The sequence below is a fragment of the Thermobia domestica genome, chromosome 16, assembly GCF_964235325.1.
Source record: "Thermobia domestica chromosome 16, izTheDome1.hap1.1, whole genome shotgun sequence".
Lineage (NCBI taxonomy): Eukaryota > Metazoa > Arthropoda > Insecta > Zygentoma > Lepismatidae > Thermobia > Thermobia domestica.
This window is the reverse complement of record NC_137469.1, coordinates 175,525,764-175,542,501: the sequence shown is the minus strand read 5'-3', so window position 1 is coordinate 175,542,501 and position 16,738 is coordinate 175,525,764. Positions and strand designations below refer to the sequence as shown.

Sequence of the window (16,738 nt, the reverse complement as noted above, 5' to 3'; positions counted from 1 at the left end):
GAGAGTGGTACCATGTTGTGGATACTTAAGGTTCAAATACATTAAGGATCTATACTTCTGAACCATCCAATACGCCATTCATCATATTTTCATTATATATGGCAAAACCTACCTTGTACGAACTATGAAAACTTACTCTTAAGCATATAAAAATTTTGCTGTGTACCAGGGGTGGACTGGCTATGTAAAAAGGGCGCGGTCACATACTCTGGGAGGGCGCCGTCCATTCGAGGCTTTCGCTTATGTGGAATACCCCCTCCTAATAAAAGGAAGAGTTGGGGTCTTCCCCTGGTAGTACACAAAAAACAATAAAAGATTTAGTAGCTATTGCAGTTAATCACGATAGAATTATACAAATTCAATATTTTCATAAACAAAGAGACTTTGAGTACTAAATATATTAGGCCTATATAAATCTGCACACTTTAACTGAGACTACAAAAATCACAGCAGTTGTTTAAATTCTTCGGCTACATTTGTTAACAGCCTAATTATAACTGAAGATTTGAGTTAAGTTTGGGGCTTATGCTATTTTTCATACTTCTGTCCTTTTAAAGCTATGTTCATCATAACATTAACTTATTTTTCATCTATTTGTAAAACCGTTGATAAAAAGTATACCTGAAACATTTACTACAAATTAACAAAAGTAAATTTAGAATTATATACCTACCAAGCAAAAAAAAGAAAAAAAAGAAAAAATGAAAAATTTAAAAACAAAACTGGAAAATGAAAGTAAAGTCACTGCTTTATGCTTGAAGGAGCTTTATCTAATTCGCACACTGAGAACAATGATTCCAGATGTTCATCTGTAAAGTCTTGAACGGAGTTGTTTTTATGTATCTGAGCTTTGAAAATGCTCGCTCACAGGACACTTGTGTTGCCCGGTAATGTAAGGATATACTTATAAACTTTGAATAATTCTGTGTAGAGTATTGAGTACATATTGTACTGCAGAATCACATCGAAGACGCACTTAAAGCAAGAATTGCACTTCACTCCATCACATTTTATAGACCTTAAATCCACAATATCATCAGTTGGCTCCAAATATTCCTCCTCATCCTCCATGAAATCATCAGAAAACTTATCCTCTTCAATCGTATGAACCTCAACAGCTTCTTGATTCTTTTCTCATAAGGGGATTTTGAAAACTCTTCCCACATTGATGAAAACGAAAGAAGCTCATCTTTAAGTTTTCCCTTTTCACAATCAGGAATTAATTCAGTGATTCTTTTCAGTGACAACGAAGCCAGACTTAAACTCTTGAACTTCTTAGGATCAAAACACTCTAAATCTAAGTATAAGCTTTATTTTTAGCAAATCGTTCCTGCATGCTGTTAGAAATTTGTTCTAGAACACAGTTGAAAACTGTTACTTCAAATCTGTATTTACTGTCTTCAATTACTTCATGAGAAGCTGATTCCCCTGCCATTTTCTTTCTTTTTTCTACATCTTACCTCAGGCAATTCTGTTTCTATAGTAACTTGTTCTAGACTAGGAACATCTGTAACGAGTCCTTCAATACTATTTGACATTTCTGTTGCAAAGTGTTCTGCTGCTTTGTAGACTTTGTCAAACTGGTCCCTAGCTTCTTTCAACTTATTTTGAGTTGAGGATATCATGCTTGGACATGGTCTAAGTTTTTCGTTTGCAAGTAGTCTGATAAAATATGGTATGCTGAAAAATCAATAAAAACATCATAGCCACAATGATAGTCTCAAAGGAGCACAACTTTTGAATGAGAGACATTGCATCATGTCTGACTTTGCAATTGAATTCTTGCGAGTTGCCAATCACACTTAAAGCTGCTACAAGCTCCACATATACTAGTTTTGATTTTCTTGGTCTGACATCTTTTGAGTCGGGTGCCCAATAATGAAAGTGTCCAAATATTTTTACAGCAGTGTTGCTTTTACTTCTTCATCGAGTTATCCCAATAGCCTCAAGACGGACGCTTGGATTTTGTTCCAAGTACACCTCAAGTCGTTTCTGAGATTCTTTCAAAAATATCTGAATTTCCTGGAGAAGCCCAAAAAAAGATATGCAAACACACAAACCTTGAGCGATGTCAGTTATCACCAAGTTCAACACATGTTAATGGCGCCATATGTCAATGTGTTTCGGATTGATCTCTTTCAGCTTTGCTGTCACATCTTTATATAGTCCGCTCATATTTGACGCTCCATCAAAGGCGTCTGTCACACATTTTTCGATAGGTATTTTTACTTCAGCCAAAGACTGTTCGAGGGTTTGAAAGAGGTTTTCTCCTGTTGTAGAAATCACATGTTTGAGGGCAATAACTCTTTCCTGAACAAATCCATTGTAAACATACCGAAGCACTATGGAGCACTGGTCATATGTGGAGACATCTAGGGTCGTGTCCATCATGACAGAAAAAACTCCAACTTCTTTGGCAATTGCTGTTTTGATTGCAAGTGTATATTCTATATACATTACGTATTTGGGCATCATATAATTTTGCATATGTATACTTTTTCAATGTGCATACATACGTAAAATAATACTGTATATACTGTATATCTACTATATTATAAATGCCATTGTATGTTTGTATGTATGTATGAGTATGTTCCACATTTCCTCCTAGACGGTTCAACCGATTTTGAGCAAACTTGGCATAAATATTCTTTGGTACCAGGTAATCAACACTGTCTGGGTTAGCAACCCGCAACTCTTTCCTTTGCAGAGGGGGAGGGGGTAGAAACTTGAACCCAATGCTACTTAAATGGGGGTTATAACTAGTGCTGTTGAATTTGTGACATTTGCGGTTTTTGAGAAAACCGGATTTCTGAAAACCGAAAACTGCAAAATCGGTTTTCAAAACCGAAACCGCAAATGCGTTTTTTTAAAACCGAAACCGCAAATGCGTTTTTTAAAACCGAAACCGCAAATGCGGTTTTCAAAACCGAAACCGCAAATGCGGTTTTCAAAACCGACATTTCGGTTTTATGAAATTTCACTTTTTTCAAAAACCGGTTTTCGGTTTTTTCAAAAACCAATTTCGACAGCACTTCTTATAACAGTAGGAATGGTTTTAATGGTATAACGTAAGAACGAGAAAAATAATTTTAACGAAATTTTGGAAACATATAGGTTATAGTGTGACATAAAACAGCCCTGGTATATAACGCTACTAGCGCCCCTAACGGCGGGAGTGGGAGGGAGAGACATGTAAAAATGATCCAAAATGACTGAGATTAGAGTCAAATCGATATATTTCGAAGTCGCTGAGATCATAATTGGTACCACCAAAGTCTAAAACAGAAAGGGAATGGCCATAAGCCGAGTAAAGACGGGATCTGGGGGCGGAGCAGTGGGGGTGGGAGGGTTGATATATAAAAATCATCCAAAATGACCGATATTAGAGTCAAATCTATAAATTTCAGGCTCCCTAAGATCATTATAATGACATTCCCAAAGCCAAAGACAGAAAGAGCGAGGCCGCAGGCCGAGCAAATACTGGGATTTGGGGCGGAGCGTGGGGTTGGTAAGGGTGATATGTAAAAATCGTCCAAAATGACCAATATTAGAGTCAAATCTATATATTTAGGGGTAAATCTAATGTCATTAATAGCATTCCCATGCCGAAAACAGAAAGAGTGAGGCCGCAGGCCGAGCAAATACCAGGGTCTGGGGTGGGGCCCTAGTTGGCCAAAGGCTAGCGAATTTATAAAATAATTATGTAGCTTTGTTTTTTTTAAAATGTGTTCAGAGAGGAAATTGTGCGCCTTCCGGAGGCAAAGACGGGTCTTAGTCCCTCCCGAGGAAGGCGCAAAGGCACTGATGTGAAGAGGGCGCAGCGGTCATCGGGCCGGTACTTGATTATGGCCAGTCCACCCCTGCTGTGTACCGCAGTACAGTCCTCTAAGTATTATCCCATAGATGTTTAGTCACAAGATGATTTCAGTCATATTTTTTAATATAGTTCCTAAATTTTGGAAGATTTACATTTATTAGTTGATACCAATCTTTCAAATACAGTACACGGAAGACTTAACATTCAAGGTATGGTACAACTACTAAATTAATATTTATGGACGAATCAAAGTCCCAAAGTCATATTTACCTAATTTGGTTCCGAGTGGATACCTACAATCTGGAGGGAGGCCTAGACCTGCAGACACCATCTTCCAAATACATTTGCAACACACCTATGTACAAAATCATCACAATATTCACAGTAACATAAGCTATGACATAGTTCATGTGAATCATAACGTACCCTTCCCAAAATATTATTTTGAATATTTTATATTCATTTAAAGGAATAATATAATACCATGAACCTGCGATCGGTATCTATCTTCCAAGTACATGCAGAACCCTAACATTCAGTGTACCATATGTTATGATATACTTCTACAATTAATAAGTGAATCGTAACATGTCCCTCTACTAACATATAATTTTTGGCAATTTGTTACGAATCCAATGGAACGGGATGAACCACCCAAATGTACAGAAGTATGTACCCAATCTTTTATATTCTCCCAGGGGCCTAACATTCATTCTACTATAAACTGGAGTACGGTTCAAAATGAGTAAGTGCATCATAACGGACTCTTCCAAATATTATTTTTAGCATCTTTTTTTACTCATCGAAGGGGAGAAGGTGGACTACCCAAGTTTATGGAGATATGTATCTAGTCTTACACAACATTTATCAATTTGTATTTTTTTGGCACATCCCGAATTTAAAGATGGACCAATATACCATTACGAAAATTTAGGAGGATGCAGTATAGTACTTACGATCTCTTCAAGAGAATAGACCCATCAATTCGTTCATTTCGTCCAAATCATATAGTTTTATGCAGTTTTTAGTTACTAAGTAGTGTAGATGTTCCATGTTTTTTTGGAGACTCCCAAATTATACCGTGTAGGCCAGATTTAAAAAACAACATGGAATATTCGAACTACTTTTATACGTTAAATGTAAGTGGCGCTGATATAGGTAAATGTTAGTATGTCAAAAGTTCTATCTACGAATGTGAAGTTATGAGTTCTTTGATTCCAGGGTGATTCTGGAGGACCGTTAGTTATCCAGAGGGAAGACCGACGTTGGCTGTTAGCTGGAATTATATCGTGGGGCATTGGATGCGCAGAACCAAATCAACCAGGAGTTTACACACGCATTTCAGAATTTAGAGACTGGATTAATCAAATATTACAGTTTTGAGAATAAATGTACAGATTAGTAATTTATTGAATTTTTCTTGAAGATTCGTATGATTTTCTAGAAGAAGTGACTGAAGTTCTATTTTTATTACATTTAAGAACTTACTCTTTGATGTGTTGAATTTAATAATTGATTTTTAAAAAATTGTTGCAAATTGCAATGCTAGTGTCATACAGTTTATATGTGAGAACCTTTTTTCAGTGCATAGGCTATCTTATGTGACAAAATATTTATAAGTAGTTACATACAATTTTTATTCGGTCGTTTCTCATAAGTGAAATGAGATAATGAAATGAAAATTACCACAGTCATACATAATGTTATTCTACAACAGAAAATATGAATCTAAAGAATTTTCAGTGTTGCCATCCATAGAAATTACAGTGTACCCAGAATAACATTTCCCCCAAAATCTAAGTTAAACCAGCGACCAGAGGAACGAATTCAAATGCACTCGATTACGTACCATGTTGTTTTGGTATCCTGTAAACTGTTTAAATAACATTATTATATAAATTTAATAACTGTGTTGAAACTATTTTGTCTATTACAAACTAATTACAACTATCATTTAAAAAGTAGTTCACAGTATTCCAAGACAACCTGATACGTAATCAAATGTAGTTGAGTTCATTCCTCTAGTTGCTGCCTTAACTTAGATTTTGGGGCAAATGTATTCTGGCAACACTGAAAATTCTTCAGGTTCATATTTTCTGTTGTAGAATAACAATATCTATGGTTGTGGTAAGTTGCATTTCATTATCTTCTTTCACTTATGGAAAACAAGCAAAAGAGAAATGGTAAATTTTGTAGTATTTTTAGTATGTCAGGCTCTTAACGATTTGACCATTATTGTTTTAATTGCACTTTCCAAAGTAATAAAATAAATTGATTTCACATACAGGTGTAACTAATTCAGTCCAAAATTTATCTTAACTGTTGTGAAACAACATTGTGATGTATATGCTTTTAATAGATTCCAACAGCAAGGTAGCTGAACCACATTCACAGATATGTTTTCTTTCTATATATTTCTTACAATCAATCAAATTGCATCACGTTTTTGTTCGGAAGCTCTCAACAAGTTTCCTAATAACTAGTTTCTCCAAAATTACATATATAATTTGAAATTTATGACTGGATGACAAATTGGCAACACAGCTGAGGTCATTCACTTCTTTCCCTTAAGCAAAGAGAGGGTTTCCTGCGTCAAAGAGTGGCATTGGTGGAGCCGAAGTATGTTTTGCATATTTTCCAAGGCACACCCGAAATAGACAGGCTCTAGTAATGTTTTTTTAATCGAAAACTTCTTAATTCAAACTTAGCTAAACTTAACTTAGCAAGTTTTACCTTTACTATGGACATGTGTTTTGTAATTGTTAAATCATCGTAAATTGTTTTGAAAATAAAAAACATTTCTAGGATTAATGTTTGTTACAAAATTATGTTCAACATGATACGAAAGGCAGTTGCATTAGCTTGGAAAATTCAACACGCTGGCTGTATTGTTCGTATTATTTCATTAATTTAATGTAAAGGAACAGAGAAAAATATACGTAAGTGATTCATTCGTTTCGAAAAGGCTGTATTTTTAGAAGTATTACACTTACCCACATGGAAGATACATAAGAAAACTCACCAAGCTTATACACCATCTAAAAGTGTTCAGTATGTGCCACTATGGTGACACTACACACGTCCAGATGATACTCGAGCCCATTTCATACATTTTGTAGCATAGTCCTGTCAATTGTCTGCACTGCAACAGTGATGCGAACTTTGAGCTCGACTGAGGATTGCGGTAGTGGGAGTACGTAAAAAGGTCCTTAACATATACCCACAGGAAGAAATCGCAGGGCCTTAAATCAGATCTGGAAGGCCAGGGGAACAAAGCTAGATCATTGTCACAAATACACCAAATCTACCGATGCGGGATGTGCCAATGGGGGGGTTCCCCGTCTTATGTCCCCCTTGTGCCACCACCTGGAATACACAGTACAAGCTTGGTGAGTTTGTGGTTCTTTTCATATAGGTTTCATGTGTGTACGTGTGATACTTTTGAAAATATGGCCTTTTCAAAATGAATCATTTATGCTGACCTTGTACTCCTATACGAAAAATTGTTCTCACTCGACTAAATCAAGGTACAAGAAATTACATTTAATATATTAAGATTTTATTATATGATGTTGATTATGTTTGTGATCGAGAACTATATGAAGTTCCTGCACCCAGTGGATATATTTTTACAGTGGCATTTGGCACAATAAGAATTATGTAGAATTATAATGTTCCAAACACAGAAGATTGTATATGACATTTTTTCCAAATTCTACGAGGATGAAACTAAACATATCCAAAGAATAACCTTGGCCTTTCTAATTTGTGCCTTATTTGTCTACATCAGTGTGTCTGTGTATATGTGTGTGTCTATGACTATTGTGTCGTTTTACAAGCGAAGACAAGAGAAATTGTATGGTTAAAAGAAGAAATATCTGTTTCTGAGTGTTTATATATATGTTTGTGTGAGTGAAGACAACATGTTTTATTTATTTATTTATTATGTTAATTTATTTGTTTTCATGTGCTGTGCAACAACTTGTCATTATGATGGAGGCTTGATAATTCTCAAGAACACGAGCATCAAAATTGAGTTTCCATAGGAAATAATTTCTACGATATTTTGAATGTACGATACTTTATACCATGAAGAAATTACACTACAAAACCATAATATTAATAATAATAATAAAAGCGAATTATTTGTGTCAGTCATTTTAACCTAGATTACAAAATTACATTAACTCTTTGCAATTGTGAAATTAGCTTTTTAATGTCACGGAATTATCGAGCATCCATTTTAAATCTAATTCAGTTGTTTTGAACATTTTGTATTTCAGAAAAGACTTTATATATGGAACGAAGTCGTAATGGTTGACTGAATTATGTGAGGTCTCTAACATAGCCCCTTCACATAATGTGTGTGTGTGTGCCATTGGGGTTAGCCACATTTTCGTACTTTTATATATGAACTTATATTTTCGCAAACCAATTTTCAGATTTAAAAAATAAAATGTACTTCGTGGTATTTTAATATGGAATATGTAAAATTTTATATTTAGTATATATGTTGTACAGACCTGAAATAAATTTTACAAGTAGTTTGTAAGTTCTGTTTATGTAAATGTGAATCATTAATTTAACCCATAATTATCTTTACTTCTGTATAGTCTCCGTGTCTTCCGAAGACAAAAAGAATAGAGTGTAATTCCGACATATCCACCTCATTTTCTCAAATTTCCAGGAAACTCTGTATACTGTAGAGCACGTACTTCGTCAATTACCCGCTTCGCTGGGTTAAAACAAGAAAAAAATAGTAGTATGTTCCGTTAGTCAGTCATTTTTTTCTATTACTGAAGTACTTTCTAATATCGGTCGTTTTCCATCATTTTTGCATGTCTCCCCCACCCCTTCCCCCAAGTTGCGGGGCTGAATTTAGATTTAAACAGCATCGGAAGTGTCACTGTTTTCCTCAGTGATCCCGAAAACTACAAAGTTGACACCAATTTCGGTCATTTTTGATCATTTCAAAATATCTCCCCTAAGTAGCACTGTCAAAGTGATATTAAAACCATCTCAGGTTCGAACCTCATTTATGTTGAAAATTTGATCGCAGTCGGTCGAGTGGTTCCAGAGTTATTAAGTTATATAATATATCCCTCCTCTGAGATCTACTGTCAAAGTGAAATGATTTAAAAAAATCCATACCTGAACCTCATCTACGTTGAAAATTTGATCGAGATCGGTCGGTGGTTCAAGACATTGAGAGTCATAAATATAGTCACTTTCAATTTTATAATAGGAGAATATTTTTCATTTTGGTTAGTTTTCTATACCCTCCTAAATATAACTATGCCCAAAAGGTTTTGTGAACGTTACACCCAAAGAACTTACATATTTAACTTAAATTGGCTGCACTTGAATGAAAAAATTTTAAAATTCACATTACCTACTTTCAAGATTTCGAAAATGTGGCGTAAAACGAAACAAATTATTCTTAATCCAGGAAACGACTGTTCGAAAGATTGACAGTCGATTTTAAAACTCCTATATAATTCCCTTACCTAAGTCGCTATCTTTTTTGTCAAGACTTAGGACATTGTTGTAGATGATATTTCAAAGAGCACACAACTTCATATTAGGAGCTACAAAGCATAGTTATGTAGGTATCTCGAAGTCGCTTTCTTTCCTGTAACATTCAGACCTGTTCTATTTCTCTTAATAACTCTATATTCCTTGAAAGCAACAATGGGAGACTCATGTAGACATAAATGTGCGCTCGAAAGAGCACGTCCCTTTCGTTAGGACGTCGTGTGTCGAAACCTCGGAGCTTATCATCCTGTATTTTCACTCATTTAGACCACCGAGAGGCCGTGTTAGTTCCTTAATCTAACATATTTACTAATAATGATGGGCACAAAATCTGCTCTATGTTCATTATGTGTAGTTTCAAACGATCAAGGCAGTTTCTTTTCTTTCAAATTCTATTTTTGTAGTTCATTTAACTATGGATTTATTCTTCTTCCGAACCAGTTTATGTTTTTCTCACACACCGTTTTTGTTTGTTATGGTAAAAAGTTTTGGTTTTGTACAAACCGTGTTTCGGATTTCTATATTAAATAAATAAATCTGCTAGACTGTTAACATAATCGCTTCCTTAGCGGACATCAATCGTCCCGAGATTACGTAGCAATAGCATTCATGAGAGCTTATGACATATCCGCCTCCGATATCAATAGTTGATTAAGAGTTTAACATATGTATGTGATGCATGAAGCCCAAGATTCGATTTGCGTTAAGCTGTAATTTGCTGAAGACGAGTAGGCAATTATACAATATAATTTGTGCGTCCCAGAGTACGTATTTTTTCTATTGAGTACTTTGTTACTTCATCTAACTCAAATCAATGCTACAGCTTATGCTGTATATACGACTTTAACTTATATTAAAAGAATATTTGCATCCATATACCGTGATAATCTCGTTAAATCAACACAATGCTACAAAATAACATGAAATTTTGTATTGTAAACAAATCTTCTGAGGTTAGCAGCCAGGTAAATACAGTTATATCTTGCAACGTTTCGAGGACTGACATTGTCCACATCTCCAGGAGAATATGATGAGGGCAATAGAGTGGGTGGAATATATACTTCATGTGTGTGTGTGTGATTGGACTCTTCTGATTGAAATGGAAGCTTCTGATTGGTGCTTGAAATGGTGGATATGAGTGGTGTCCATGTTTGATTCAATTGTAATTGTGTCTCTCTGTTTAAGGTATTTTTTTAAATTTTTATTTTCTGTGTGTAATTACAACAGCTTCTTGTGTCCTTCTATCCCAAACTCTTGAGCATTTTTCTATTATTTTTATATCTGTGAATGCATTCTTATATTTCTGATTGATATTCTGAAATCTTATGTTTCTTGGCCAGCTCGCATTTTTCTGTTTGGTTTAATCTGATGTAACAGTTGTGTTCTTTGCATCTAGCTTCAATGGTCCGTCCTGTTTGTCCAATGTATGCCTTGCCACATTCACATGGGATGCGGTAAACCCCAGATGTTCGAAGGCCCAGATCGCCTTTGATTGTTTTATTTTTTTTATTTTTACTCTAACTCATTTCAAGGTTACTTTATATTAAAACAAATATTACAAGTCCCTTTAAATTAATTCAGTACAGCATTTGCTACAAACAAAATTCCAAGTTCCGTCCTGGTTTAACACACACAATTGCATCACATTCCAATGAATTTTTTTCTTGCCTACCAAGTTGAAGATAAACGTATGCAATGTAAGATATTCTTCAATATGCAGAGCTCCTCCGTGGCTAAGCGGTTAGCATACGCGCGTTTGGCGCGGGAGACCCGGGTTCGATTCCCGGCGGGAGCTCATGTGGTTCGGATTCCACGTTAATCAGTAGGTTTACGTCTCATATAGCCTCGCTGCTGAACGGGACGTAAAACTCAAAATCAATCAATCTTCAATATGCAATGAAAATATATTAATCAGATAGAACAAATGAAAAAAGAGTCGATTTAAAATGATGTAAGGAGGTTATTCAATTAGACTAATCCACTCACAAAATGCTGCAAGAAAACACAAAGATATTATAGAAGCTATGAGGCACGATCAAAGATTGAGATGAAACAATGCTATATTCGAAATTAGTAATAGGTAAAATATTTATCATAATATACGCATAGATCTTATTTAATTATCGCAGTCTTTAAAACAATTTGATCATAATAGTGATGCAAATCACAGTGGGAGATAAAAATAGAAGGGAAAACACCCAGACAGATGCAACCGAACACACACGAAACATTTCTCGTAAATAGCCGATTCGAAAAAAGTGTTATGTTAAAAAATTAAGTTCAAGTGCTTCAGTCGTTTCTCTGATGATAAATACAACACAAATTTGAATGTAAAGAAACAAATTATACAAGTTATCCCTTACGATGATAATGTTATGTGTTCTTAAGGACAATGTCTCAGTACGTAAGATACTATCTTTTGGCAGCCAGACTTGCACATTTCTGAGCAATAACTTAATGATCCTTTGCCCAGTTATAAGCATAATATACGTTTTAGTTATGTCTTATCCTCCATTAGAATGAGCAAGTGGCGTTTATTGCTTAAAGAACAAGGCAACGATAGATTTCATAACAATAAATTTCGTTGCATATAGGATATTAAATATAAGTAAGACAATTCACCTGTTTATATATATGGAGATGAAGGAGTCAAGTCGGGAAATTTTATGTTCTTTTACGGGAAACAAATTAAAAATGACCAACTAGAAACAGGGCTTTCCGTTCATAAACGAACACGTAATATCAGCAATTACATAGGTTGAATTTGTTAATGATAGATTTTCTTTTACTTCTCTTAAGCGTCAGTGGTGTAATATTATTGTTTTAAATGCACATGCCCCAACAGAAAATAAGGATGGCGATAAAAAAAGTAAAGTTTTCACGAAAGAATAGAACGGGTATTTGATCATTTCCTGCAATACCATATGAAAATTCTGTTAGGCGGTTTCAATGTGAAGGTAGGACCAGAGGGTATTTTCAAACCGATTATAGGGAATAAATGTTTGCATAAGGAAGGTTGTGACAACGGCGTCAGACTCGTGAACTGTGCAATATCCAGAAACCTTATCGTGAAGATTACAAAATTCCAACATCGCTAAATTCATAAATATACTTAGACTGCATCAGATGGAAAAACACATATTCAAACTGATCATGTTTTTAGTAGACAGAAAAGAACAGTCTAGCACAACTGATGTTCTGTCGTTCAGAGGAGTTGATTGTGATAGTAAGAGAGAAACTACCGTTGAATAAAGGAAATATTCAATATCTGAAAACGGAGCGGTTTATTTATTTTTTTTTTAAATAGAGGAGAGTCAGGCGAGAGGGGATCCAGATTGAAGTGTCGAATAGATTCTCGGTTTTAGAAGGTTCGGAGTGCACTAATGTTCAAGATACTTGGTTGAAATTGACATTAAAATTTCAGCAAAAGAAATATTGGGGCACGCAGAAATACGTAGGAACAAACCATGCTTCAACCAGGAGTGTACTAAAGTAGCAGGGAAGAGAAAACAGAGAAAACTGCGTTGGCTACAAAATCCGAACGAAATAACCACATAAAATTTCATTGTCATCTGGCAGAAAACTTCTAAAATTTTTAGAACAAAGAAACGAGACTTTTGAAAGTTAAAATTAATTAACTTGAAGATAATAGTGAAAACAAAAACATTCGGGACATGTATAAATGCATCAACGAACTTAAGAAAGGTTGTCTACTTCATGCTTATGTATTAAAGAAACCTAAAGGAACAGTTCTCACTGATACAGATAGCATCTTAAATAGATGGACAGATTTCTTTGACGATTTGCTTAACACATAGCCAAAAACTATTGCGCGTGGAGAAAGTGAAATGCATGCAGCATAACCGTATATTCCAGAACCTAACCAAACTAGACAGAAATAGAAATCGCTATTTAAAAAATTAAACACACATCTCCGGGTGTAGATGAAATTCTGGTTGACTTAATTTTAGCTGGAGGGGAAAAATTGTAGAGAAGATACACACTCATTCTTATCTGGAACAAGGAGGAATTACCACAAGAGTGAAGAGAATCAATCATTGTTCCAGTTCAGAAGAAAAGCAACAAAACAGATTTAATAATTATCGAGGCATTTCTCTTCTGTCAACATCTAATAAATCCTCTTAATCATTGTATTAGCAAGATTGACTCCATACGCAGATGAAATTATTGGAGATTATCAGAGCGGATTTAGGTAAAATCCATCAACTATCGACCAGATATTTACCATTCAACTAATACTTGAAAAGAAATGAGAGAGAAATGAGAGAATACAACATCCTGGCACATCAATTATTATAGGAACCATGAGAACGTAACGTATTATGGAACAATTATTATAGGAACTGAAAGGAACTAGGCACACTTTAGACTCTGGTAGGAGGGAAACATTGTACAACATGCTTACAGAATTTGCAATACCGAAAAAGGTAAATTAATTAAGATATATTTAAATGAATCCCAAAGTAAGGTTCGAGTAGAGAAATTTTTGTTCAGGAGCTTTCACGTTGAGAATGACCTGAAACAAGGAGATGCGTTCTCGTCATTATTATTTAACTTTGTTCTGGAGAACACTATAAGGAAAATCAAAGACAGCAATCAGGTCCTAGAGCTGAATTGTATTTGCCAGGTTATGGCGTATGCTGATAATGTAAATTTAATAGGGAATGATAGAATAATAGAAAGGAATGCAGAAATCTTAATTAACGCTTGCAGGGATATAGGCTTAAAAGTAAATGCAGAGAAAACTATATAAATTGAAGTTTGTCGGGATCGTAATACTGCATTTTATGGATACGTTAAAATACCAAATATTTTCTTTCGACAAAGTGGATACTTTCAAATATCTAGGATCATTATTAACAGACCAAAACCATAATTACTAAAAAAAATTGATGTCAACTGAAAGTAGGGATTTCGTGCTATTATTCAGTTAAAAATCTTTTGTTGTCACTAATTCTGTTGAGGAATTTGTAGCTCAAAATATAAAACGATAATCATGCCTTTGTGCTGTATGGTTGCGAAACATGGTCACTGACTCTGAGGGAAAATCGCAGACTTAAAGTATTTGAAAACAAGATTCTTAAACCAATATTCGAACTCCAAAAGGAACGGTAATGGGGAAAGGTGGAAACTTTATAAGGAGGAACTGCATAATTTTATACCGTTTACCAAACATTGTTAGGGTCATCAAGTCTAGGGGGCTCAAATGGTCAGGTTATATAGCCAGAATGGAAGAACGCTTTCGAAGTTGTAACTGGAAATCCAAATAGGAAAATGACCGTTAGGAAGACCGAGGCGCAGATGAGAGGACAATATTAAAATAGTTCTCGCAGAGATTTAAATATAAAGTAGAAACTGGGTTCAATTGGCTAAGGACAGAAATCAATGGAGAGCTTTTGTAAACGCGGCACTGAACCTCCTGCGTCCATAGGCATGTTGTTGATACATTTAACTTCTTTTTATATGACAGAAATGTTGTTATAGGAACTAAAAAGTTTGTGTTTAGTAAAGAGTCGAGGTTAGCTATTTACGTTAATACTAAAACAAATTTGGTGATGATTTTGATATAAAATGGCACCCATACTTTCTTTCAAAGTCTCTCTCTCTCTCTGTATATATATATATATATATATATATATATATATATATATATATATATTCCCGTTTATATGGGCGCCCTTTTAGCCCTTTCCGGATCCTGGCTTTTTGGGCTATTTTTTAGACTTTCAGTCAAGCAGCTACTGTATCGTCACTATTTATCCTAGGATCATGATTCATACCTCATTCTCTTCAGAATAGAGATGGATTTCGAATGGTACCACTTGCATGCTCATACCATATACCAGAAGCGGGAAAAAAATGTCAAAGTGAAAATTTCGGAGGGAAAATTTTTTTCTCGAACTTTGGCCCCCCTGGACCCCTCCTGTGTGAGCGTAGCCGTCAAAAAAAATCTCATAAATAGTACTTGGTATCCTGAATGTGTGTGCCAAATTTCAAGTTTCTATCTTGAATAGTAAGGGCGGGATAATTTTTATCAAAAATTCCCACAATGCCCCAAAGTACCATAAAACACTATGATCTCAGGGAAAAGAATTCCTGAGACATCCCTAATTACCCTAGGACTATAATCCGCCAATCATTCTCTTCAGAATAGAACTGTCTTTCAGGCGGTACCATTCACATGTCTCCATCATGTATCTAAGGCGGAAAATTCCTGAAAAAAGGGGATTTTTTGGGACAAATTTTCCCTTTTTTCAACTTTTGCCCCTCTGGACCCCCCTATTTTTACGCAGAAATCGAAAAAAACTTCTGGTAAATACTACTCGGTGGACTGAATGTTTGTGCAAAATTTCAATCTTCTACGTGAAAAAATAGGCCCGCCAGAAAAAATTTCTCTACCATGCCCCACTTTTATCCTATACAGAAGTATATTTGGATAAAAATTCACTGAGACGGCCCTAATTACTCTAGGATAATAATTCTACCGTCGTTCTCTTCAGAATGGAACTGCCTTTCAGACGGTATGACTCACGTGGTCCTATCATGTATGTAAGGCGGGAAATGACGAAAAACGGGATTTTTGGGGTAAAAAATTCCTATTTTTACCCCTTTGCCCCTCTGGTTCCCCCCTGTTTTAGCACTGACATCGGAACAAAAAATCTGGTAAATACTACTCGGTGGACTGAATGTTTGTGCAAAATTTCAATCTTCTACGTGAAAAAATAGTCCCGCCAGAAAAAATTTCCCTACCATGCCCCACTTTTACCCTATACAGAAGTATATTTGGATAAAAATTCCCTGAGACATTCCTAATTACTCTAGGATAATAATTCTACCGTCGTTCTCTTCAGAATGGAACTGCCTTTCAGACGGTATGACTCACGTGGTCCTATCATGTATGTAAGGCGGGAAATGACGAAAAACGGGATTTTTGGGGTAAAAAATTCCTATTTTTACCCCTTTGCCCCTCTGGTTCCCCCCTGTTTTAGCACTGACATCGGAATAAAAAAATCTGGTACATACTACTCCGTGGACTGAATGTTTGTGCGAAATTTCAATCTTCTACGTAGAAAAATAAGCCCGCCAAAAAATATTGAACATACGCTTAGAAAATGAGAAAAGAAATTTTTGACTTATGACGTCATCACCTCCTATGTCTGGACGCAGGACGGTCTGAAACCATACGTAATGTCTTCTGCAAGGCCTCTGGACTTGGAAAACAAAAAAAAAAAAAAAAAAAAACGGACGAAAAAGCTCAAATAGAAGAGAAATAACGCAATGTACCATGAAAAGTGCATATGGTACAAATTGTACCATAGGATCCCGAAGGGGTTAGTAGACTTGTCCACCGCCCTCATTAGT

General features: G+C 35.4%; 1 protein-coding gene across 2 annotated transcripts in view; it reads left to right on the top strand.

The window, feature by feature from the left end:
- The window catches only part of Np (serine protease notopleural), a 256,460-nt gene extending 248,078 nt beyond the window's left edge, over positions 1–8,382 (top strand). For both annotated transcript variants that reach the window (XM_081743285.1, XM_081743286.1), the window contains exon 9: positions 5,042–8,382. In XM_081743285.1, the coding sequence (XP_081599411.1) occupies positions 5,042–5,203 (162 nt within the window). In that variant the 3' untranslated portion in view covers positions 5,204–8,382. The remainder of the gene's footprint in view (positions 1–5,041) is intronic.
- The last annotated feature ends 8,356 nt before the right edge of the window (positions 8,383–16,738 follow it).